The sequence below is a fragment of the Stomoxys calcitrans genome, chromosome 4, assembly GCF_963082655.1.
Source record: "Stomoxys calcitrans chromosome 4, idStoCalc2.1, whole genome shotgun sequence".
NCBI lineage: Eukaryota > Metazoa > Arthropoda > Insecta > Diptera > Muscidae > Stomoxys > Stomoxys calcitrans.
The window spans coordinates 163371395-163398931 of NC_081555.1; the positions used below are offsets into that span (position 1 = coordinate 163371395).

Here is a 27537-nt window from a genome sequence, read left to right on the forward strand (position 1 = left end):
TTGCCACCAGGTGGCAACGCAATTTGCCTGTCAAAAAAAAAATACGAGGAAAGAAAATATTTGTAAAATTAACAACTAAAATTTGAAAAACATGTGTGGCCATAGCAGTCAAATAAAATGTATTTAGATTTTTGCACGCAATTGTATAAATAATTTTATTTTACCATTCACAATAGTCACGCCTATTAATGAAAAACGTATCATTGCTGTTCTAACAACAGATGTTGTATTTAAATAAACCTGCACTGTAATTTATCTATAACTTCGTTGTCCTGGATAGATGTCATTTTCATACATTTTTATTGCACTTATAGTACAAAAATAAAACACAGTTGCTGTCTACATTTGTGACGTTTCCTGTCATGATAAAACTTCTCTACCAAGGGGTGTCGGTATGCGGCACGCCGTTCGGTCTCGGTATACAAAAGGAGCTTAAAACTTTAATCGGGCTGCACTCATTGATACGAGAGAAGTATCCCCTGTCCCTTAAGGGACAGCTCATGGAAAATTTAGTATTCAGTATTGAGGGAATGTCCTAATGAATGAAAGCAAGTGTTCAAAATTTACTCCCACTTAGTCCGGTTAGAGATTACGTAGTTTAATGTCGACATTTTTACAAAATGGTATTATGGTTGTCGAAGACGAACACTCGTTTACATTTTTGGTCTCACCTAAGACGAGTTCGATTGCCAAATTTGAATAAAGCGATCGATATATAAGTATTGGGTTGCCCAAAACGTAATTGCGGATTTTTTAAAAGAAAGTAAATGCATTTTTAATAAAACTTAGAATGAACTTTAATCAAATATACCTTTTTTACACTTTTTTTCTAAAGCAAGCTAAAAGTAACAGCTGACAGAAGAAAGAATGCAATTACAGAGTCACAAGCTGTAAAAAAATTTGTCAACGCCGACTATATGAAAAATCCGCAATTACTTTTTGGGCAACCCAATAAGTTGCATTCTAAACTACATCGCGTCTGTTTGTCAAGTGTGGAACCTACTTTTAAATTATTATTTAATTTATCACAATATTTTTTCTATTATCGAACTGTCGAATGTGTACATGGTATGAAATGTGAAATTCGCCTTCGACAACGGGAATAAGGGAGATTATGTAAAAAATATCGAATAGCGAGCGTAGTACCAGCCTTTATGTATGTTTTTCACAATTAAGTGTGGCCATCTGCAGAATGAAATGTATACCAATTGTTTATAAAATTAATTTAATGTTTTGGAAATTTTATTTATACATTTTAAAATGGTTACACTTTTTTTCCTAATATTTGGGTTGTTTTATTTATCAGTCTAGCGGATTCGCTGACTTATGGATAAATAGAACGCTCTCCCTAAATGCTGTACTTTAAAGTTGGCAGCACTGGCACAGATCTGAAACAATAAAATATTAACAAAACAAGTAATTTTAATTGAAAATTAATGGTCCTCGGAGTTCATAAATGTGATTTTTAATCCTTTGTAATTTTTACATTCCAGAACAATCATTGAATAAATATGTTACGTTCTTCTTCATTCCGATTGAATGATGACACCATATATTCTAATAAACAGTCATAATACGCGAGGATAAGCCAAGTCGCTTAATAAGCATTTTCTCCATACAAACCATGACATAATTACCAGGTAGTGTACCGTAAACAGCTGAGTACAATTTTTCTTGCGAGTGCACTATCTGTCAACGAGTTTTGGTTGCGTGTGTGTATTATAGTTAAGAAACATAACACACGCAAACAAGGAAAAACGACGCGAACTATTGAAATACACAAAATCAGGGTTGCACTCATCACTGATTGTTGTTGGGCAACTGTCACTACCTGTAAATGAATATATCGTAAATGAATGTATCGCTTAATGGTTAAATAAAACACCACTATTGTTTAGACAGGCTGGCAAGCTGTGTTATCAATTGTTTCGTACAAATAGACTTTCAGTGGATACACGGCCTGTGTATCCAGTACTAAGACAAAATAGCAATTTATACTCTTGTATGCACATTCCTTTCGTTTGAGTAGCGAAATAAATGAAACTGGGAGTTTTATTCAGAAGCAAATGAAAACTCTTGTAAATAATTCTACGCCTTTTGTACAGATGAGATACCAACACGAAAAAAGTCAATGTTAGGTCAATAAGTATGCAAAATTTGTGGACCACAGTTGTTGTAGGGGCTGATTCATTAAGCTTGAAAGTTTGTCACCTCGAAACTAAAACATGCTACATTTTTATGAAAAGTCAGTTTCAAATTATCTTCAATTGAACCGATTGAAAATTATAATATTCCCCCTTATTCGGGTTGTCGAAGGCGTAGTAGCATTTCGAAAAATTTTAAAGGGCATGGTGTTTAATATTTTTGGTATCATGTAAGTCGAATTTAAATTTGATGAAAACGATCTATATATAAGTTAATTGCACTCTAAAGTACATCACGCCTGTTAGTTGAAAGCGATTAATGGCATAGTTTCAGCCTAAAAGACATATCTTATTACCAGATCCTACAAATGAGTTCCGTGTGGGTCCAAACGAAATGACGATCTAGGAAACCAGTCAAATGCTATTATAAAGCAAAACTTATTTTGTCCCCTTTGCTTTTCTATTGGGTTGCCCAAAAAGCAATTGCGGATTTTTCATATAGTCGGCGTTGACAAATTTTTTCACAGCTTGTGACTCTGTAATTGCATTCTTTCTTCTGTCAGTTATCAGCTGCTACTTTTAGCTTGCTTTAGAAAAAAAGTGTAAAAAAGTATATATGTATGATTAAAGTTCATTCTAAGTTTTATTAAAAATGCATTTACTTTCTTTTAAAAAATCCGCAATTACTTTTTGGGCAAGCCAATATTTGTAATAGAAACAGAGAAAACTACGGTCTGCAGCCGGACAATATCCGATTATATGAAATATTTCAAGACAAAATAAATTTTAGCGCAAAACGAGTGAATTTTGCAAAGATTTACACTTTTTTCTTCATTTTGTTTTGACGGATCGGCGTTACCTCCCGATGTCAAATAAATAGACTTACCTATTTCGCGTTTTAGTTTTGTCCCTGCGTATCCAGTCGCAAAATCAAACAAGGCAATGGTTTCAATAGACAAGAATGTAGTATCTGCATGCCTGTTTTAAAGCAATAAAATCTATCGAAAATCATGTATTAACCAATTAATTTATTGTATCAGACATTCATGAATAAAATTGAAATTCGAAGATTTCTATTGAATGTCACACGTACCATAAAACCAAGGCGGATTTAAAAAGGTGATCTCACGCGAACAGCTGTTAGCAGCCGCCCAGCGGTATTAAGATAAGAGATTTTTGTTTGAATTCTCTTTGTTTTTATCTTCTTTCTTGCATATTCTCTGCTCATGTACGCACACGTATACACACACGAACACAAATTTCTTTATGTGTGTTGGCATAACGTCGATCAGCTTGATGGCAAGATGACGGATTGCACCTTATGATTTGTGGTTGTTGTACAAATGAGACCACCTTTAATTGTTTCGCCATGCCATAGAACATAATACATATGTACTGTTGTCAAAAATATATACTTACGCCTTAAATAGTTAATACTTCCCCTACAAACTCACTCATCTTAACCGCTTAGTTCACCATGCATACAGAAATCATTCCCAATAGAGGCATGTAAAGCAATTAACTCAGCTCTTTTTTTTTAATTTGTATGTACTTATTGTGAATTGATAATTCCTAAAATATTTTTGAGATTCTGCAATAAAAATTCTATTTTCTAAATGATATAATTAATTGCTTATGAAACATACACATTCGTATGTTCTAATTTAAATTGATGAAAGCACATAAATAAAATTGTTCCACATACATATGATATATGGTAGAGGAATAAAAGAGAAATAACAAAAAAAAAAACTAATTTATAAATATTTTCTAAAAAAAAAACAAATTGACAATAAAAAATGTGTGTTAGCTGAAATAAAGACACAAATTTAAAGAGCTAACGCAAATTTTTAGGCCAACGCAAAATAAAAACACTTTCTGGCTAAACCACAAAAAAACAAAAACTAATAAAATTTTTAATCAACTAAAAAAGAAACATTTAACATAATTTATAAAAATTAATAAATTAATGTTTGACACAAAAAAATCATTTTTCTATGATAATCCAATCAAATGGTTTTCTAAAATAAGAAACTAAGAAAAAAGCTTTAAATATTTACCTACGTACGTACATAAATATATGAAAAATAATACATTGTATACACATACGAATTTATGTATGTAATAAAATTTGATGAATTGTTAAATGGAAAGACCAAAAACCAAAACCTTAAAATTGTAATACCAAAAGTAAAAAGTTTTTATCAGTAAAAACGCGCAGAACTTTGCCGAACTGAATTTGTATACCCACGACCATGGATTCATTTCAATATGAACACAATGTAAATGAGAATTTTGAAGAATCAAGGCTTCTGGAAACTCGGGAAGTCTTTGAGGAGCATAGATTGCAAGATGATAAAAATATAATCAGTAAAAACGCGCAGAACTTAGCCAAACTGAATTTGTATTCCCACGATCATGGATTCCTCTCAATATGTACACAATGTAAATGTGAATTTTTTGAAGAATCAAGGATTCTGGAAAATCAGGAAGTCTAAGAGGAGCATAAATTGTAAGATACTAGGAGCAGTTATTCACTGCCACAGAATTGGTAGTGTTTTTTTATGCTGTAACCAAACACGCGGGAGATATACTCATTGCAGTGCATTGCGTTGGTGAATGGAGGGTAAGGAGTCTAAAGGGAAAAGAGGGAGTAGTGTTTATTAACGTTTGTCTTAAACTTCTGGAGGCTGTAGGTGGTCAGAAAAAAACATTCACCCTTATTTCGGTTGGTGATGTCGTAGTCGAAATTTTACCTCCGAACCCAGTCAAGCAGCTTAAAAGAGGACTTTGGATCCCTTGTTCTTATATGAGAGTTATACATATTTCATATTAAGTCCGATTGTATAAATATTGAGAAAATCTAAGGAAGTGAAATACCTAGCACTTGAATGCTTCTTTTGAAACCTAGAACATATGTTTGGACCAACAGACACCCCACTGTTCATTCATCATTCCTAAAACATCAAGTTAATCTGACTGCCCAATATCCAAACCGCCCATTGTAATACGTCAATGAATCGTTTATGAGACAACAAACTGCATAGTGCTTTCCTGCATTAGAAGCTCCGCTGCCTAATCGACCTCACCCCAAAATGACCATTAAATCCAGGCAGAGTGCACCATCCATAATACCTTCTATCCTAAGTTTCTTAAAGATTCGGTATATGGTCAAAAGCAAATGAATGACAAACATTGGTATCAACCGCAAATATGTAGGTCGAAATCAATGTCTGACTCAAAAGATTGTCAATAAAGGCAAAATAGAGTGTAGAAAAGACAGAGCTCTAAGCCTATAAGAAACCATCGGTTACAACTCATATAGTGCGATCTTGAAAAAAGCTCCATACAAATCGAAAGAAATCATTGCCCAAACCTGAAGCGACTAGCTTCGATAAAGGTGCACCGTGCTCGTTTCAAATGCTTTTACTTACTCTTGGCGAACAGGTGGATAGACAAACTTCAATGTTCCGACACAAATGCCATCAGGAGCGTTTTTTGGGGAAGCTAATTAGCGATCGCTAAGAATGCGGTTAGACTCCAAATAACTAATAAGATGGTGATTAACTGTGTTCTCCATTACCTTGGAAATTGCAAAGCATATCGCAATCGGCCGGTAATTCGCAGTGTTGTACACCTTGTCCTGTATGTGTTTGTTAGCTTTTGTGTAAGTTCTTGTGAATAGACAAAACAATTGTACAACAATTCACAATAGACCACTTCGTCATAATTTTAACAGCTGGATTTTAAAGTGAATGTCGCTTAAATAAACACTTATGGCTGGTACTACTGTGTTCGTTTTTCACCACGATTACTTTTTTGAAACAATACACAATTATACAATGATAAAAGAACAATTTTACTAAAATTTTACCATTAGTAATGAAAATCTGTTATCTAAAAGAATTAATCGGCGAAATATCGCGAAAAGCGAATATAGTACCAGTCTTTAGATAAGATACGTTTTGACAAACATCCGCAAGAACCATTTTTAGCCCTCGTGTTCGAAAAATCACTTTATTGTTTTTCAAAATATTCCCCATTAAGATCTTTACATTATTGCATGAATTTGAACCAATTGTCAAAGCACTCTCGCCACTCTGATTGAGGTATCTCCAAAACATGTATTCTCAAAGCATCAACCGCTTCTTTAGGTGTCCAAAAACGTTGACCTTCCATTTTATTAATAAAAAGAAATCATTCGGTGCCGATTCAAAGCTATACCGCAGATAACTCATCAAATCGATGTTTTAAGTGCTTAAAAATGCAGTTGTTTCGTATTTTTGGAGAATTTCTTTCGACCAATCGACACGAGCCTTTGTACTAGCGATTGACAAATTGTGTGGGATCCAACGCAAACAATTTTTTTTTGAGGTCAAATGTTCATGCAATGTTGAATGTATGCTGATCCCACTAATGCCTAAGGTTGTCTCAATCATACGATAGGCCACATGACGATCTTGCAATATCAGTTGGCGCGCAGCATCAATGGATTTTGGACGACCTCCACGAAATTCGTCTTGGAGTGAACTACGACTTCGGTTGAATTCCCCATACCATCGATAAACACTGGTCCTTGATGGCGCTTCATCGCCAAAAATTTAATTAAGTTCATCGATGCACTTTTGTTGAGTTAATCCCCGTCGAAAATTTTACAAAATAATAGCACGTAAATGTTCACAATTTAATTCCTTTTTTTCGGCAAGGCAAATCTTTTTATTTACTGTAAACAACACAAATAGCGCTCGTATGTCAAAACGTACATATAACCTCAAAAATGTCAAGCTTTATGATAGAGCTGTCAGTTAGAAAGTTGCAACACAAGGGTTGTCCAATCCCGAAATATAAAAGGCACCCCTTATTTTTGATCCTCATGACATTTTAAGTCTGACAGTTTAAGTCTGTGGAAACCACGCTAACTTTCGAAGGAGTAAAGCTAGGTGCTTAGAATTTTGCACAAATATTTCCTATTAGTGTAGGTCATTTGGGATTGTAAATGGACCAAGTTGGTCCATATTTTGATATAGCTGCCATATAAACCGATCTACAGATTTGACTTCTTGAGCTTCTAGAGGACACAACATTTATCCGATTTGGCAGAAATTTTGCACGTTGCGTTTCTTTATGACTCTCAACTTCTGTATCAAGCATGGTTTTAATCGGTCTTTAAGCTTATATAGCTTTCATATAAACCGATCTCTCGATTTGATTGAAATTTTGCACAGTGTCTTTTTCTATGACTCTAAACATACGTGCCAAATATAGTCCGAATCGATCTAAACCCTGAAATAGCTCCCATGTAAACTAATCTCCTGATTTTCATTCTTGAGCCTTTATAGGCCGCAATTCTTATTCGATTTTCTATGACCTTAAACATACGTGCAAAATATGTTACGTGATTAAAAAAAAAACTTTGGCTATTGATAGCTATCGATATCATATCATTGGCTTTTGGCTCGATTATGGCAACCTTTGTCAACTGACAACGAAATTTGATAGATAAATTATACATAGACAAAGAATTGGAACTTCGCAAGTAGACTGGTTGGTGACGCTTGTGAATATAGATAATCTAAGAACATGCCGCAAGCAGAGTTTTGCTCTCAATGGCATGCAGTTGCGTCGTTTGCATTTTCTAAATATGCATTATTTCCTATTCCGTGAAGGAAACTATGGCGTAATGCATGACATAATTACCAGGTAGTGTACCGTAAGCAGCTGAGTACAATTTTTTCTCGCGAAGTACGCTATCTGTCAAACAACGAAAAATGGCGCGAACTACATTTCGACAGATAGTGCACTCAATATTTTGTTGTTGGGCAACTGCCACTACCTGTAAATTAATATATCATGGCGTAATGCACGTACATAAGGTTTCGGTAGTCGTAGCTTCCAATATGTGTATCTTCTTTTCTTTTCTTCTTTTCTTTTCTTACTGCTACAACAACAACAACCTTTTTTGACTGATGGTCTATATTTAATTTAACATATTACTTGTGTTTTATTTTAGTACTTGTAGTGCAGCGCAATGAATGAAAATGACATCTATTCAGGACAACGAAGTTCGGGTTAAATTACCTGTGTATAACATCTCTTGTCAGGATTGCCATGATATGTTTTTCACAAAGAAGTGTGGCCACTTGCCGAAATACCTCTATTGTGAATGGCAAAATAAAATTGAAACCAATTATTTATAAAATTTCGTGTACAAATCTTAATAAATTTAATTTGATTTCTTTGCCCGCACGTGTTATGCCAATCTTATTTATACATTTTACATATATTTTCACTTTTATCCACGTATTGTTTTGACAGTTTGCATAATGGCGTTACCACCTCATGGTAAACAAACACTCTGGCACTGGAAACTTTTTGCGTTCTATTTTTTACCCTTCACGGCTTATCTATCCAGTAATAAAATAAAAGACAGCAATAATATTTTTTTTTCTTAAGCTTAGTATTCTGTTCAGCTTTTCGGGCGGAATGCTGTCAAACTCCAAATAAAAAAACGTCGGCGAATCGTTGGCTTAAATAGGCAAAAAAGCAGTACTCTGCTTATAGTGAGGAAAATGGCAAAAAAAAACTATTATAGGGGCAACACTTGAAACTATTACCGGCATCATTTTTGTTTGTTTTATTGGTTTCAATGGTTCTTTTTTTTTATTTATTTTAGAAAAAGTATATAAAATAGAGGAAACAATAAGTGCAGATAAAGAAACGTGTTTTGGTATGGAAACAAAAACATTTGATTGCTGTAAAAATTTTCAGCGGCTATTCCGAAAGCAAAAAGAATACCAAAAGAGATATATTTATTTACAAGTAATGGCAGTTGCCCAACAACAAAATATTGCGTACATTGTCTATCAAAATCAGTGATTAGTGCAACTCTGATTTTGTGTATGTTATTAGTTCGCGCCATTTTTGGTTGTTTGTGTGTGGCATGGTTCTTAGCTATAATACACACGCTCAACCAAAACTGGTTGACAGATAGTGCACTTCGCGAGAAAAAATTGTAGTCAGCTGTTTACGGTTCACTACCTGGGAATTATGTCATGATACCAACCCTTAAGTATAAATATTGTATTTAATTATCATGAAATGACTGCTCAATTGAGACAACTTTAATGAATAAATAAGAAAAAAATAATAATATTAATAATAAACTACATGGAACACGATATGAATTAACACAAAATAAATGATTGACTACTCAAAATTGTTTAACTTTTGTGAAGTTAATTTTTTGACATTTGTTTGCTCAGTTGTATTTTTGAACCCAACACACCCCAACGCGCTCATTATCCCTTTAATCCTGTTGCTCCAGTATCTTGGGAATTGTTTACGCTTCCGAACCAACATCAGAATCTGATTTTTTTTTTAATATATCAACCTCTTGAGGAGAGTGTATGGAATCATATTTGCGAAAAAAATTAGGTGGAGCAAATTTTTAATAAAGAAATGTAATAAAATATCTACTACTTATCATTTACTTGTTTGTATTCAGTTATTCTGGCTTAGGTGTATGTCCGTATTGGGAAGGGTCGGAAATATATCCGCACCCTTTTTTCAACCTAAGAAATTTTGCATTGAATACTTGTGTAGTGCTGTAGCCATATATGGTATAAATATTTGGCTGATTATTGAGCAATTAAATGAAATGAAGATTAGGGGTTTGCGGGTAGTCGCTTGTGTCAAGCTCTAAGTTTTACAACCATATAACAAAATATATTTCTCACTATTGTTGAAGATTCTGACTTTTGTGTCATGTGAGATGTCACTACGTCTCAACTTTGTTGATACCTAAGCGTATGTCTGTATCTGATCCTCCGTCCTTTGTTTTTTTGCTGCCAAGATAGGAAAAGCTGTCAACGTCTTCCATGACATGGTCGTTTATAGTGAGCGGTGTCAGATTTGATATTCCTATCCTCATCAACTTTGTCTTTGTTATGTATATCCTCAGGCCTACTTTGGCAGCATTTTCATTCAATCATTCCAATTTCGCCTTTATGTGTTCAAAACGATGCTCAAAGAGGCATATGTGATCCGCGTAGTCGATGCACCCCTGTCTCACTCATTTGTCGATCCCGAAAGTTCGGCTCTCTTTTCCATTGAAACAGACTGGAACTTCAGCATTCAGCATACAGCTCGCTAATTAGTGTTGAAATTAATAAGGGCATTTTAACAGCGTGCTCCATATTGAACTTCATGAAACTGTGTCAAAAGCATGCTCGAAATCGATATACAAAATGTATAGATGTGATGCAGATTGTTCAATGATAATGCGTAGGGAGTTAATGTGGTCGGCACAAGAACGTCCTGGCCGAAAATCTGCCTGTTCCTTTCTCAAAATGTTGTCAAGTGCAGGCGAAATACCCTACAGACTTGCCATCACTTTATGCGTTTAGCAATGTAATCCTCCTTCAATTTTTACCCTGGGTGAGGTCATTCTTCTTTGGGATTGTGACCATGATCCCCTCCTTCCATTCCGTGGGGACAGCATTTGTATCCCAGGCTTCCCTGTTTATTGGGGTGATCGCTTGAGCTATGGGGAGTGCTATGAGGATCGGTTGATTTGCCGTTTTTGAGTGAGACCAGAATAGCACTTTGATATTTTAACGCCAGGCAGAACGGCACTCTTTTTTAATAGGTTGTACCGTAATACCAATTTTAAGTGTCGAATACGACTACGCCCGCGACAAATGGAATAAGGGCGAATATCTTTGATCATCCACAAAATATCTTTGTTCATCCACAATATATTTGTCCATTCACAATTATGCTGTTGTTAAAATTGTCTTCGTTTGTTTATAATTGTTGACACTGACAGTTTTGCAAAGAGTTGAATAAGACATACATTTGTATATTACATTAGTACTTTTGCGTACTTTTGCAGTAAAAATTTGCCAGTAATAATTTGCAGGATATTAAGAACAGCGTACACTCTCTTTTGCTTTTTATTGCAATTAAATAGCTGAATTTCATAAAACAGCTGTTCTATGCTGCAAATTTCTACTGGAAAAAAACCTCCAGTAGAAATTTGTAAGCTCTCAATTACCAAACACTCAAAATTTTGCTCACTCTAACGCTCACTGCCGCTCTCTTCTGCAGGCAAATAAAATACGCGAACGACTTCCAGTAAAAACTTGTGCAAATTTTAACAAATTTTTGAGTACACGAACACAGATATTGTCTATGGGGCCATTGTATTTTAGTACTATGTAGTGCAGTGCAGCGATAATTGTATCGAAATGACATCTATCCAGTAAAACGAAGTTCTGGATAAATTAGCAACGCAGGCTTATGTAGAACATTTGTCTAAGGATTGCCATGATATATTTTTCACAATTAAGTGTGGCCAACTGCAGAAATACAACTATTGTGAATGGCAATTTATACACAAATCTAAATAAATTTGCTTGCTTATTTTATTTATAAATGTTACAAATATTTGCACTTTTTTCCTCATATTGTTTTGATACGTTGCCAATCGGTGTTACTATCTGACGTCAAACAAACAGATTTGCACTGGACAACTTTTTTGCGTTATTTTTTGTCCTTCATGGCTTGTGTGTTCGGTAATAAAGTAGTCATTTACAAAATTTTTCATATCTAAAGCAAATTTTTATCTTGGGTGCGTTGCCAACTGTGCATCGTTGCTATCCACAATCGCTTGTTTAACTGTAAAGTGCATGCGATAAGAGCCGAGAAAATTGGTTCTGCTCTTTACAGGCCAGTCTTACAATAAAACTTGATTGTTCTTTATTAAAAAACGAACACAAAAACAAAAATGACCATTGGTTCTTACAAACAACATGATACCTACTTAACAAAAAACATAGCTACCTGAAAATAGCTTAAGTTTTAACCACTGTGTCAACATCGTCTTGTAGAGTAACAAAAGTACAAGCATGATTGATAATTACCTGCTGCATACGAAATTGTATCCTCATGAAATGAAAGAAATACAACAAATAATGTTTATATAATTACGAGAAAAATATTTAATATATTTTTTATTGAAAACTCACATTACTGATATAACACTGTGCTTTTTTAGACGAAAAAAAAAGAGCTTACACAACTACAATATAATTAATTTAGAATTTGAAATACCAATGATGTATAACAGAAATATTTCCATTTAAAAATTTTTATTTAATAAGCTCGAATTTCTTTTATATTAATAATAATAAAAATGCAGTTATGCGCATAAAAACCAAAAAATAAAGTTAATTAAAACATAATTAAGGAGCACAAAAACTAAATGTGCTAAACGTTAAACGAAACTGAAATCAATAGTTAATACCATAATAGTTAAATGTGGGAGAATCATAACAGGAAAAAACATAATAAAATGATATATTTTTCTAAAAAATATATATGTGTATGAAAATAAACAATGATTTTTGTAATTTTCAAAATATAAGAGGATGATTGTTTTTATAATTTAAAGCTCTTTTAAAAAGAAACACATGACACAAAAATTAAGAAACATAGTTTTTTTTAGAAAATTCTCGTATACCCTAAACAATGTTAAAAGTAAACTAAAACAAAGTACCTTTTTTAGAATGGGAAAAAAGTAACCGATACTACTATTTATATATAAAATAACACATTACATGAGAACATATATTAGCAAATTATTTTAAGATAAGAAAATAATAATTGTAATGATTAATTGTAAAACATAGATGAATGAATGAATTATGCGTAAGCAAACACAGTATTTTTGTTATACAATGATTAATGGTTAATGTATATGTATATTAATATATAGTATATGTACGTATGCATATTTTTATATTTATTTAGGTATGTGTGAAAAATGCACAGGATAGTCGATTAAATTTCTAATAATTTATCTCATCAAAATGTACGTATGTGTGTATGTTTGCAAGTATATTTTTAATGAAAAAAAAAAGGAAAACAAAACTAACAAACACTATATGAATAGAGGAGAAGTTGGTATGTGGTGTACTAAACTCTAACTCGTCGTTTTATAAAACAACATGATAAACATATTGTATGTATCTTAAGTTTCCTAACTGCTAAAATTGATTTGTATTTTTTTATTTTATTATAATTATAAGTATATAGTATATATTTATAAAAATGCTACACAATAATTATATAAAAACTCTCTCGTACGTACCTACGAACGAGCATGTCGTAGCACACTCGGTTTATACGAGACAATAGATTTACTTAAGCTTAGATGGGTGTGATCATGATGATGATGACGACTACAATGGATGGTGTGTAACTATCGTTTATGTTTGTTTTCTCTTTTTAAAAATAAAACAAATAATTTATTTTTAATTCTTATAAATATAGTATATATCTCTACATATGTATTTGTGTTATGATGCATTTTTATGTTTGCGATAAATGCACACAATGGGCATCTTGTATCAGTTGAGTTAGTTTTTGTGAAAATGTTGGAATGTCCTGTTGAAGAAAAACAAGAAAAATTGCAGTTAATACGCAAGAAATTTATATTTGTTAAATATACAAAACACTTATAGATAAATATATATTTATAATATTCAATATGAAAACATTGTACAAGCAAAAGGCAAACAAAAACTGAAAAACAAAAGAAAATAAATTCAAATAAATTAAATGTTTTTAAAATGATGTGACCAAAACAAAGTCGTGTTATATTTTTCATTTCATTTGTGACCACCAGCCTGAATAGAAGGACAAGCGATTTATTTATCGAAATCCTGAAGCAGATCACTACTAACGATTTTATATCAGATAACCGCTGGTAATAATAACTGACAATCCTTGATTGTATAAGAAGGCAGCCTACATAAACAGATTGGCAGCCCCAAATCCAAGTATTGGGGCTAACAGCTAAATTTCAGGATCATGAACTTTCATGTTGTAAAGGCTGGATATATTGGGTGTACAAGTTAATATGTGGCTGTGGAGAACATATGACATAACAAACATAAAAAAATAATAACATATATAGCTGTAGTAGTACTAGTTGGACAGGGCCTGCTCCGCTGCACTTTCTCTCTCTCTCTCTCTTATTTTATCTGAGCCCTATACTGGCATGGTCAGGAAAGTCCTGTTTGGCGGTACTGGTACGGCCTTTCAGATGTTTCGCCCCAATGTGGTTATCATATTGGTGCTCTACTCCCAAGTACCTGTCATTTGAGCCGTATATTGCTATGGTCGGTAAATAAGTCCGGTGTGGGGGTATATTTGGGGGTGAGTTGGACCTTAATATATCAGATTCGTTCTCTAATCTCGAATACCTTTAATTTGAGCCCCCCTAGACCCCCTAGGTCTCCTATTAAATAAGGACACCAAATCCCCATCTCCGAGATCTGAAGTTTGAATGTTAGATCTACTTCATTCTCTTGGTTTTGGTGGTGGATTGGAGTAGCCAAACCCTTTGCCCCGAAAGTGGAAAGTGGATATCAGATTCATACTCTACTCCCAAAAATCACATTTGAGCTACATATTGCTATAGTTGGTATATATGTGTGGTTTAGGGGGAGATTAGGTTAGGCGTCCCTGAAATACTTGGCCATAAAACAGATATCAGATTTGAGCCCCTTATTGTCATAATCCACAAATAGGTCCGCTTTAAGGGGTATCTAGGGTGGAGCAGTTACCCACACACAAAGCCCTGAAAAAATATCAAAATCGTGCTCTACTCGCAAATTTATTTTATTTAAACCCCAATAGCCATTGGTTTAGGGGGAGTTTGTGAGACGACCCTCAAACACTTGGCCTCAGAATTGGATATCAAATTCGTTTTCTACCATCAAATACCTATTATTTAAGCCTTTTGTTGCCATAGTAGGCAAACATGGCCGGCTTGAAGGGAATTATGGGGGCGGACCCGGAAATAATATCAGCATCGTTCTGGAGCACGATTTTGTTGGGCACTATAATGTCATGCATTTTGAAGGTGACTATCAAGATATTCAGGGCAACGGATCTCGTTTATAACCACACTAATTCATATATTCTTTTTTTTGGTAGTATAGGGTGAGGAGTACAGTTTGATGTTCTTTTTATTGGGAGGAGAGGGTCGCTCCCCCCGACGCTAAGACCCAAAAAACAATTTATTTCAGTCCTTTATTGTCGCGATACACACGCGGAAGGCCGCTCAGACACCGAGAAATAAATTTGTATGTCAGAATTGAACTCTTCTTTTAAATACCTTTCATTTAATACCCATATTGCCCAAAGCGATAAAGAGAGTCTGGTTGGGGTTTTTTGGTGGTGGGGACCCCCGGACACTTTGCGCAAAATTTGTAAACCAAGTTCCAACTCTACTCCTAAATACCTTTCGTTTGTTACCCATATTGTCCCAATCGGTAAACATGTCCATGCGGGGGCCTTTGGGGGGTGGGGAGGGCCCTCAGATACCATGGAATACATTTTTATGTTAGATTTGCACTCTGCTTTTAAATACCTATCATTTGATACCCATGTTGCCCAAAGCGATGAAAGAGTCCTGTTGGGACTCTTGGACGAAATTTTTACACCAAGTTCGTACTCTACTCTTAAATACCTTTCATTTGATACCCAATTTGTCCTAATCGGTAAACATGTCCGTCCGTCCGGGTTACTAGACCTAAAATTACATACCAATTTCGTGTTTTTAGGGTACCATAAGGTGGCATACAACATTTCGCTAAAATCGAATCACCCATCTCCCAGATCTGGCGTTTCTGAAAATTAGGGTAAGGGGGAGGGTCCGCCCCCCTTCAGATATCAAAAAATGTAGTACCCTATTCATTCATCATGCACCATCTGTGAACATTTCAAGAAAATCGATTCAGCCGTTTTTGAGTCTATACGGAACAGACAAACAAACAAACAAACACAAATTGATTTTTATATATAAAGACTAAGACTATATAGTGCATTGAAATGAAATTTGTATGAAAATAAAATCTATCCCGCACAACGAAATTCTGGATAAATTACCAGTGCAGGCTTATGTAGATATGGATTGCCATGATATGTTTTTCACAAATAAGTGTGGCAACCCGCAGAATACCTCTATGGTGAGTGGTATAATAAAATTAAAACCAATTGCGTGCACAAATCTTAATATATTTTTTTTGACTGCTATGCCCACACAGGTTTTGCAAATTTTAAATAGTTATAAATTTTACAAATATCTGCACTCGTTTCCTTGTATTGGCAAATGACCTTACGACTTCATGGTTAACAAACAGACAAGCACTGGAAACTTTTTTGCGTTTTATTTTTGCCCTTCAGGGATTGTCTATCCAGTACTAAAATAAAACAGAGCATTTGTAACAAGTCAATAATAGCCCTGTTTTATTTTAGTACTAACTGGCCCGGTACGCATTGATACACCCTAAAATAGCTTTTAAATTATCTGTACAGTCGTCAGGGGATTTGTTAAAAATTTTACTCTACTACCTTATCATTGAGCTTGAACTTGAATCGGACAGCACTTATTGATTTGTGTCAAGTTTGCCCCAGTTTCTTTATGGAATATTCTACGGCAAATTTGCATTGGCACAACTGCCAAAAACCTTTCATTGTAGTCCTATTTTGCCCAGGACTGCCTATATGTCTGTTTGATGGTTTTATTTTTTCACATTCTTCCCGGTTGCGCTTTGTTATTGAGCCCTTGGTTGGGCGATCGCCAGACACCTAAATTTTGATACCAAATTCTCACTCTACTTCCATAGAACTCTCAGTACAGTGTAGTCCCCGCTTATGGTCGGTCCCCAAACACTTGGCTTTCATTTGATGCCCATTTTGTGTCATTGGATCTACATGTGCGTTTTGGGATTGGGAAGCCTCCAGACACCTTACACCAGAATATTATATCAGATATGTTCTCTCTTTTCAATTACCTATTTTCTTTACGTTCTTATTGTTACCTAAAAACAAAACTTGGTATTCAAATTTGGAGTGGTTTATTTGGGGAACCTCCACCCTGGGCTTATTTACCGACCATAGCAATATGGTGCTCAGATAAAAGGTATTTGGGAGTGACGACCGAATTTTATATCTATTTTCAGGGTTTATTGACTGGATGGCTACCCCACCCCTAAATGTAAGATAAAATTATTTTACCCTTCACAGACAAAAAAACTTGAGAAAGCATTGAATTTAAATGATCTCCAACTAAAAGAGCTCAAACAGACAAACCGAACGAACCGGCCCATCGATGTGCTGTAGGTCACTGTGGTCTAAGCACAAAAAGCACTTGCAGTTACATTTGATAAATGTTTAAGTGCACAATTAAAAAAGAATTTGGCAATGTTGATGTGTTTTGTTGTATTAAGCATTGATGATTAGTTTCTGTCGGAATAATGGAATATAAGTATAAAAAAAAATTATCTACTATTCCAGTCAAAGTGTTTTGACAACACTACACACTTGCCTAACCTTTATAAGATCTTTGCTATGCTATTCTTTTAATAAAAAACATTGAATTTAAATGATCTCCAGCTGGAATATGTTCGACAAACCAAGAAAAAATATTAAAGATCAAAATAAAAGAGCGAGCGCAAACAGACAAAATCAAATTTTGACGAAATTTTCTATAAAAAGTAATTTTTTTGTTTGATTGTTGAACTTTATATCGGCTCTAGGTCATCGAAAAAATATTAAAAACTGGTGTTGTTGTTTTAATTATTCATTTAATTTTTCCAATATTTTGATCACCGCTGGTGATCATCCTCTGGGTCGAAATTTTCTATGAAAATCAAATTTTCACGAAATTTTTTAGAAAATCCCATTTGACAAAATTTTCTATGAAAATCAACTATTGACGAAATTTTCAATGAAAATACAATTTCGACAAAACATTCTATGAAAAATATAAAAGGAAATGTTGACGAAATTTTCTATGTAATTTCGACGAAATTTTCTATGAAAATAAAATTTCGACGAAATTTTCTGTGAAAATAAAATTACAATAAAATTTTGACGAAATTTTCTATGAAACCAGGTCAACAATACTCGCAAAATCAAATTTTGACAAAACTTTCAGTGAAAATAGAGCTTTACAAATTTTCTATGAAAATAAAATTTCGACGAAATTTTCAATGAAAATAAAATTTCGACGAAATTTTCTGTGAAAATAAAATTACAATAAAATTTTGACGAAATTTTCTATGAAACCAGGTCAACAATACTCGCAAAATCAAATTTTGACAAAACTTTCAGTGAAAATAGAGCTTTACAAATTTTCTATGAAAATCAAATTTTAACGAAATTTTCTTTGAAAATCAAATTTTATCGAAATTTTCTAAGAAAATCTAATTCGACGAAACTTTCTATGAAAATCAAAATTTCTATGAAATTCAAATTTCGACAAAATTTACTATGAAAATCAAATTTTTGCCGAAATATTCTTTAAAAATCAATTTCGACAAAATTTTCTATTAAAATTAAAATTCGACGAAATTTTCTATCAAAATCAAAATTTGACGAAATTTTTTATGAAAATCAAATTTTGACGAATTTTTTTTTTAAATCAAATTTTGACAAAACTTTCTATGAAAATTAAAATTCGACAACATTTTTTATCAAAATCAAAATTTGACTAAATTTTTTATGAAAATCAAATTTCGACGAATATTTTTTAAAAATCAAATTTTGACAAAATTTCTATGAAAATCGAATTTGGGCGAAATTTTCTATGAAAATCGAATTTCGACAAAATTTTCTATAAAAATCTAATTTTGACGAAATTTTCTATGAAAATATAATATCGACAAAATTTACATTTTACGAAATTTTCTTTAAAAATCAAATTTGGACCAAGTTTTCTATAAAAATCAAATTTACATGTCTTGCGCTAAATTTATTTGGTCTTGAAATAATTCATACAATCGGATATTGTCCGGCTGCAGACCATGAAAATACGCTTAAAAGCATAGTTTCAACCTAGAAGACATGTCTTTTTGACAAATCCTACCGACGAGTTCGGGTAGTTCCAAAGGAAATCGCGATCTAGGAAACCAGTCAAATGCTATTACAAAGCAAAAAAACACATTTTTCTGCCTAACTTTAGAAAACGGGTTTTTTGTGTTCTATTTATAATACAAACAGATTACCCTATGGTCTGCAGCCGGACATTTTCCGTAGAGTAGTTTTCTTTCTTGCTGCGCTACAAATGAAAATACTCTTAAGAACAGAGTTTCAAACTAGAAGACATGTCTTTTTGACAAATCCTACCGACGAGTTCGGGTAGTTCCAAAGTAAATCGCGATCTAGGAAACCAGTCAAATGCTATTACAAAGCAAAAAAACACATTTTTCTGCCTAACTTTAGAAAACGGGTTTTTTCTGTTCTATTTATAATACAAACAGATTACCCTATGGTCTGCAGCCGTACATTTTCCGTAGAGTAGTTTTCTTTCTTGCTGCGCTACAAATGAAAATACTCTTAAGAACAGAGTTCCAAACTAGAAGACATGCTTTTTTGACAAATCCTACCGACGAGTTTGGGTGGTTCCAAACGAAATCGCGATCTAGGAAACCAGTCAAATCCTATTACAAAGCAAAAAACACATTTTTCTGCCTAACTTAAAAAAACGGGTTTTTTGTATTCTATTTATAATAGAAACAGATTTCCTTATGGTTGGCAGCCGGACAATATCCGATTGTAAGGAAAATCAAATTTAGACAACATTTTCTATTGTAAGACAATCAAATTTTGACAACATTTTCTATGAAAATCAAATTTTGACGGAATTTTAATATACAAATCAAAAATCCTAGAAATTTGTTACAAATATCTAATATCGACTAAATTTTGCTATATAAAAAATTAAAATTAAATAAAAACAACTTTCAATTAAAATCACAATTTTACTAACGTTTCTATTAATATCAAATATCCGAGAATTTTTCAAAGTCAAATTTCATATAAAAGTGAAATTTCGACGAAGCATTTTATATACATCAAATATCCACAAAATTTGTATATACAAATCAATTTTCTTTCCAATTAAAACGAAAAATACATTATGAAAATCAACTAAAGAAAGGTATATTTATAAATTAAATAAATTTATCTTATGAATTAAATTATGTCGAACTAAAATTTTAAAAACTTACCGTAGTTAAGCAAATTTCATCAATTAATTTCATATTTATCGGTAGGCCGGCATTGGCAAAACTTTCGCGCATTTTTAAGGCATCCACCTGAGACATGGCAAACAAAGCACTGGCTAATATATCAAAATGTAGCGCCCCTTCGCCAGACAAAAGAACGTTTATTAAAGCACTCAGAAAAGAGCTCAATAAGGTCTCCTTAAATAATGGCCTCTGATACAAACGCCATTTCTCGTGTACACTTTGCATGGACATTAGAACGGTGCGCACTATATTTGGATCATTGCCAGTGACTAGTATTTGTCCATAAGCATTCATTAAGGCAATAAAATGTTCTGGATGTAAATTATCGCTGGGATTCATTGATACATTTGTACTGTTGGTATTGCCATTTTGTTGTTGCAATATACCATTTGGTTGCACATATGACTTGTAGAAATACTGCCATTTACAAGTTAATATGCTAAAAAACACAACAAAAATCGTTTCAATATCTCAAAGCTACTAAGGTTAACAAACATTTCCTGTATACCTACCTGTCAAACAATGAGTAGACAACACTGGTTAAATCCGTGGTGTCGGCTATACTATTATCCATTTGTATCATGGGCATTATCTGTTCGAAAGTGAAGTCTAGAATTGAGGGCAACATGATCAATGAAGCATTACCAGGTTGCTGGACTATTAGCTGGAACATTTGTAGAATTTTTTCAATAACAGCAACTCTACTTATGGTTAATTGTTCTCTATAAAGGAAATTAACATTTTTAATGAGTAATTTAAAACTTTTTTCTTTATCCCAATCTGCACACTCACCTGCTATTAACGCTTATGAAGAGAGTTATCATTTCCTTAATAAATTGCGAGCCGAGTTGACTTTGTAATGTACGTAGCACACTTAAACTAAACTCAGCAACAGTAATGGCTATGGCATTGCTGCTCTGACCAAATGCATTATAAATCACTAAAGCTTTCGTTATAATAGGCTATACAAAGAAAAAAGAGAATCACTAGTTAGTAAAAGCATTGCTTCCACATTTTGCATTCAACATTTACCTTAAAAGTTGAGGCCAACATGTCTTTTGTGGTATTGGGTGAGTCTTTAAAAAATTCAATTACTAGGCTAAAGGTGACCAGCAAGCTTAGCGATATGGAGGATACTTTCGCTTCACCGCTGGCTGCTGAAACCGAGTTCAAGTCAAGCTCTAGAAAACTCTGAGCTAAACATCCTGTATACTCCCTTAGAATTTGACAACGCCTTGAATAATCCTGTTGCTGTTCGTCGACATTCTTCCAAGGCAGCACAAGATAACTAATGAGACTTATATATATGTTAGCAATAGCTTGACGTGGTAAATGCGAGAGACGAGGACCCGATTGCATAAGATTTACAATTGTGGGTATATCCAATAGACATTTTGGACGTATCACAGATGATATACATAACAGCAATTGACTGGCTGACATATAGATAAGAGGTGAGGATCCCATAATAGTGTTCGGTTGAAATATGCTGCCCAACGATTCGAACAGTTGCAATAGCATATGGTCAGATTTCAATGATTGACTTAATGGTAAAATGCTACGTATGGCCATTAGAACTTGAGCATAACTGAAAGTAGATAAAATATTTCACAAAAAGAGCTTGAGAACAATCACTCATAATTCTTATACTCACAGGTAATCATAATCAGTCTGAAATGTTGAGCGATCAACATCTATGGTATTCAGTTTATTGCTGGTAAAAAATTTCAATGTTGTTAGCAAATTTTCCGCTAATACATTTAAATGGCAGTTAACTTCCGAAGAAGCATCAGTCACTATATTTGTGTCCATTAATGGGGCAATCCTCACAACTGCTTGGCAAACTGTGGCAAAGTCTCTCAAATGTTCTGGAAACATTTGCGACTTTAACCTGCGTACCACTTCAAACGTTTTGCCACAATCAATATCATTCTGCAAAGACTGAAGTTGAACATGTGGACGAGACCAATGACTAAATACTTGTGCGAATACGGCATTTGGACGCGACTCAGCAACCAGGGCAATACATTCAATACATTGTGTTAGATATTGTTGCCACTCCGTCTGAGTCTGTAAGAAAAGAACGGATATAGGTATCATACACATAATATGGGGTAAAAATCTTCAAAGCGTTTAACCTTTAGGATTATTGTCTGTGAAACACACACACACACCAATATACTTACATTATCTTCCATCAGTTCGTTATCAAGTAATTCCAATTCAGTCTTGTTGTATTCAAATTGTGTACGCCGCATTATTTCAGCAACTAATTGATGAATGATATCAGTATAACGATTTAATTTTGCATGCATCGTTAATCCCTTGATAATGGGTGTCCAAATTTCAAGTTTTTCGGTGAAATCATATGCCCCATTTTCTGTGAGACAAAAGTCATGGGAATCATACGAATATAATTGAAATGATTTATATTGTCGTTTTTTTTTGCTGTTTGCAGCACATACTTACCGCATATAGTGCAAGTGTACAATGACTTTAGAAATACTTCCAATACTGATGATTCCTGCAGCATTTTCTGCCAATATTTTACAGCATACAAACGCAGTAACTCACGAAATTTGTCAATATACATTTCACTTTGCTGTTTAGATGTATTGTGTTGTTCCAAAAGCACATTAACTCCATTCATAAGCGTCACACTGCATGGCAATGATTTTTGCAAATACAAAAGTTCATTTAAAACGGATAGACCACCCAAAGACAAGTCTTGATGTGCCGAACGCCACTGTGATAAATCCAATATGGACATAAGGAAATATTCCGATATTAATTCAGTGCGTGTCCATGAGACCATATGTTGGATACATATTAGGAGTTCTAACACAGAGGAACTACGAAGAGATAGTAGTGGTGAAAACAAATACAACGTCATAAAGTTATTTGCAGACATTTAATTTTGTAGGGGCATGATCATGCATATTTGCTTACCTTAATTGATTGTCATTTGGCAGCGATGATACTAAACTATAATCCATGAGAGTATTTGATATGGAATGAACGTCTTTGCCATTTATATGACACACAGCAATTAGTAAATATTTTGTTAATAGATCCATAATTTCAGGCATACAAAGTGAAATACTTAATTGGGGAAAACAAAGGAATATACAGAAATTTGAGACATTAGGGAGATACAAAATAAATGGAAAAAACCTTAGTATATTATCCTTTTATAGTTAATGCATATAGATATAAAATTCGGTTCGTATTTAAACCAATAAACGATGAATGGGCAGAAAATTTTCCAAAAATAGAGATGTCTTAGAAAAATTCTAGTTCAAGTTAGGAACGGTAGCCGAGTTGATAACGTGTTCGGATTTCTAGGGTGGGGGTCGTGGGTTTGATTTCCACTAGAGGCCTGGTCTCACACCATAAAAGTCAGGTTTTAAATAAAAATAAACTTGCAAAATTCAGCAATTTTATATAGCTCAAAATTCCAATCAAAAAATTGTCCAGAAATTTTTTTTGGGTGAGATTTCTAGAAACCATATAAACTTTTTTTTTTCAATTTTATCTATATTTAAAAAAAACAAATTTATGGAGATAGGCGTACTACTTTTGACTACAGGTACATATGTCAGACATTAAAATGCACTTTTATTCGTTTAATGTTCATCATATACTAGCCTTAGCAGCTCTATAAACCGAAAATAGGTAAAATTTCCTTTTTCACATTCCTAAACACATAAAAGCCTATTTTTCCTTTAATAAACCAATCCAAATACGCGCAACATTTGTGAGGTACTATGCGATGTAAAAACTTCTTCCCAAAGAGGGGTCGCATTACTGCACGCCTTTCGGACTCACCTTTAAAAAGGACGTCCCTTATCGGCAAGGGCTGCTATAAAAAAAATTTGCCCCTGTTCCTTAATGGAATGTTCGTGGGCAAATTTGCATACACATCAGATTTCCGCCAAGCCCGATCAAAATTTAATTCAACAAATTGGCTTCTTAACTGCGGACCGCTTTTTTGAGGCCATATCTGTACGGTGTTTGATGTGGTTATGTTTTCCAAATTTCAGCTAAATCACCAATTTTCAATATGTAACACACTCAGATTCAGAATTTACAAAGAGGGGCCCGCTTTCGTGTTTAAATTTAATTTAAATTAAAAAATTAAATTAAAATATTAAAAAAAAAGATTAAATCAATGGTAGAATTGCTCCCAATTTGGCTCGTGATGCTAAAAATAAAATTATGATGTTGACACCTCTCAAGCAGGAAGATTACACTGCTTCAGAGAACGTATTGTCTGGGCTAGGAAAGGCGATGAGAACTAATTAATTGATTAGTGATTTGTAACTGCAGTCGCGGACATCTAGCGGTATCGAGTGGATATTTTCAGTGAGGTCGTCCGGCACCGGTTCTTGCTTAAATTCTTAAATTCTGTCTGTGTCTGTGATACTTGATATGACAAGGCGAGTTATTGGCGCCAATGGCTATAACGTTCCCGCGGTGATAGGTCGTAAAAGGCTTGCTCACCAATGGAGCTTGATGAGGACCACAAACAAATTTAGTGTCAACAACAACAACATCAGTTGAGATCGAATGCAAAACAACTATGATAGTCACGCACTATATTGGAGTTTTATCCTATCCTGAGTATGACAAAACCAGCGCCGATTTGGTGCTGGGCCATAGTGGTGAAGGGCAATGAAATGGTAGACGTCTTAACTGTAAGTGCCAAAGGACTGCCAGTCCACGTTAAGGGGCTTGGAACCTACTTAGAACATAATTAGGAATACGATTAGGAAATTTCTTATATAGATTGACTTTTCATGATAAATCGTTATAATGATACTGACATACAGTGGTGGAAAAAAATAATAGGGCAACATAATATTGCACAAAAAGAAAAAAAAAAACATGATTACTTCTGTGTAAGGCTGAATCTGAATATTCGTAGGCATGTTGGGCTTTGAACGGTGAGCTTAAATTTGATATTAAATCTCATGTTATTCACGGATATTCGTTATGGTGATTTTTTCAAAAAATTCATTTAGAATGAATAGAAATTTCACAAAAGAATGTGGGCTCTTGAATTGGTATTGACCACCCTAGGTTGTCCGCTTTCTAATGCTGGCGAGGTATCCGTATGCAGCGATACGGCTGTCCAATACGGCGTATAAAACCAGGTCCCTTATTATTGAGTTTAATCTTTAACCGGACTGCACTCATAGGTATGAAAGAAGTATCCCCTGTTCCTTGATGGAATGTTCACAGGAAAATTTATTTTTGCATTTTTTTACCAACCTCTTTATATGAAGATGATAAATCCAGCGGCACACATTGTAGAAGTTACATATTTTATAAATAGTAAATAATGACCATATGAATTGAATAAAGACTTTTATGAAATGTTAATTTTACAAATAAATATGCAACTCTAAAAATATACATTTGGTTGAAATTGCTTTGCGACGACTAATTTTCACTTTAAAATATGCTCATTTTACTTTAAAAAACGTCTTTAAACCCATTCTATAAAATGAATCAGTCTTTCGAATCCTGCTGGAAAACTGCCAGAAGGGTATTTAACATTCAATAAAAATTGACGCAGCAAGTTATCTTTTCATATGAACAAAGTTTTTCATATGAACAAAAGAGAGTTTTTTTAGAGTTTCCCGAGTAGGGGTAGAAATATACTTGAAAAATATTTTAACGAGGAGTTTCTATTAATATACATTAACATATATGTGTATACGTTCATATATTTGTCACTTACCAGGAATGAAAATACTGCTTTCGATCTGTGCTGACATCTTCTCGACTGCTAACAACTTCTTCGGATGTAGTGCGCAATAAACAGATGCCCAAAACAAAATTCGACTTAATCAGTGTAATGCAATGCATTATATAGTTGGGATCCTCATCGGGAAATTCACGTTTCCCCATCAAGGCGATTAATTGAGCATATGTGTCTCGTTGCCTTTTCATGGTCGTCATTGTGGGCAAATTGACATAGGTACGCCAAAGCGCCTCTCGTATCGTGGCTCGATCGGAACTGCCCAAGTGCATCCATCGCCTTGTTATTGAATGTTCCAACGTTGATGTGCAGAAAAACCATAGAAATTGATTTTGCTCAAATGTTGACGAATTACTAATCACACTCAGACATGTCTTCCAGGCATCTGTTTGATTTTTAAACGCCAATAAGTTAGTTTCTATTTCCCTTTTGCGGTTATTAGGTGTGGTCGCCTCATAGAATTCATGTAACAATGAATCCACTAAAACCAGGGGGGAGGACTGCAATTTTAGAATAGAACAAAAATCACATACATATATGTGTACATCACAAGTGCGTTTTCGAAATCTTTCTTACTGACATTACTCACCATTTTCGGCTGTCCCAAGGAAACAACTAATAACGTTCGCTTTTTTTAGTGTCACCAATTATCTACGAGTTTATGTGTCGGATAAAAATATTGTGTCCGTCTTCTTGAGTTTTTGTCGCAGCAAATATTTTCACAACGTCGTAAAGTCGTGTGGGTTTCGAAGGAGTAGATAAACCTCCTTATAGATGTCTTCATCTACCACAAATAATTTCGTATTGCTATGCCAACAAATCATTGGCCATATAGATATTGTTTGTCTTTTACACTTTAAATTTGTAAATTATTTTCTAAAATTGAACACCAGTCCATATATTCATCAATTCTATGATAACCTGCGTGAAGTTAACGACGTCGCTATCTTTCGATAACAAAAATTTTTCTAACTTCACAGGGTGACACAAAGTGACAAACAAAAATACAATTTTCTGTCGTTAGCGTTTATGATTTTTGCCGACTTCCATCCTGGAGGCCAGAAAACCCTTTTTACACAATGATATTAACGTAGTTTGATGAAGGAATATCATACCAATAATTTGGCACAAAACTTGAGTCCGGGACACGCCAAGTCCTGAACAAAGTTCAAGATTCCGATTTGATATTGGTCAAAATACTTTTCCAACCTATAGGCCGGGTATAGACTTCGTACACAAATGTCTCAATCAAACCTTGTAGAAGGGTCTACTTCCTACAATTTGGTGTATCACACATGTCCATGTTCTACTTTGTCCCGAAAAAAGTTTCCACATTTATCTTAAGAAGCTTGTAGGTAGTTAACTAATTCCAGCCTGGAGCCCAGAAATAGACTTCGTACACAAATGTCTCCACGAAATCTTAGGGTTGGTATCAAGATATATTCATTTACACGCAGTGACACAGGATTCACTAATAGAAGGTTAGGTCACATGTAAAAACATAAAGTGGATAGGCCCC

The 27537-nt window shown here is 34.0% G+C and overlaps 1 protein-coding gene across 1 annotated transcript; it reads right to left on the reverse strand.

Moving 5' to 3' along the window:
• Window positions 1-13172: 13172 nt before the first annotated feature.
• Window positions 13173-26948, reverse strand: LOC106087438 (exportin-6). The gene is made up of 11 exons (XM_013252481.2): window positions 26608-26948; window positions 25998-26518; window positions 23201-23353; window positions 22721-23103; window positions 22438-22631; window positions 21906-22321; window positions 21284-21839; window positions 21044-21213; window positions 20764-20973; window positions 20231-20690; window positions 13173-13592 (listed from the first exon to the last, which is right to left on the reverse strand). The coding sequence occupies exons 1-11, from the start codon at window positions 26608-26610 to the stop codon at window positions 13518-13520; spliced, it is 3141 nt and encodes a 1046-aa protein (XP_013107935.1). The 5' UTR covers window positions 26611-26948; the 3' UTR covers window positions 13173-13517.
• Between the last annotated feature and the right edge of the window lie 589 nt (window positions 26949-27537).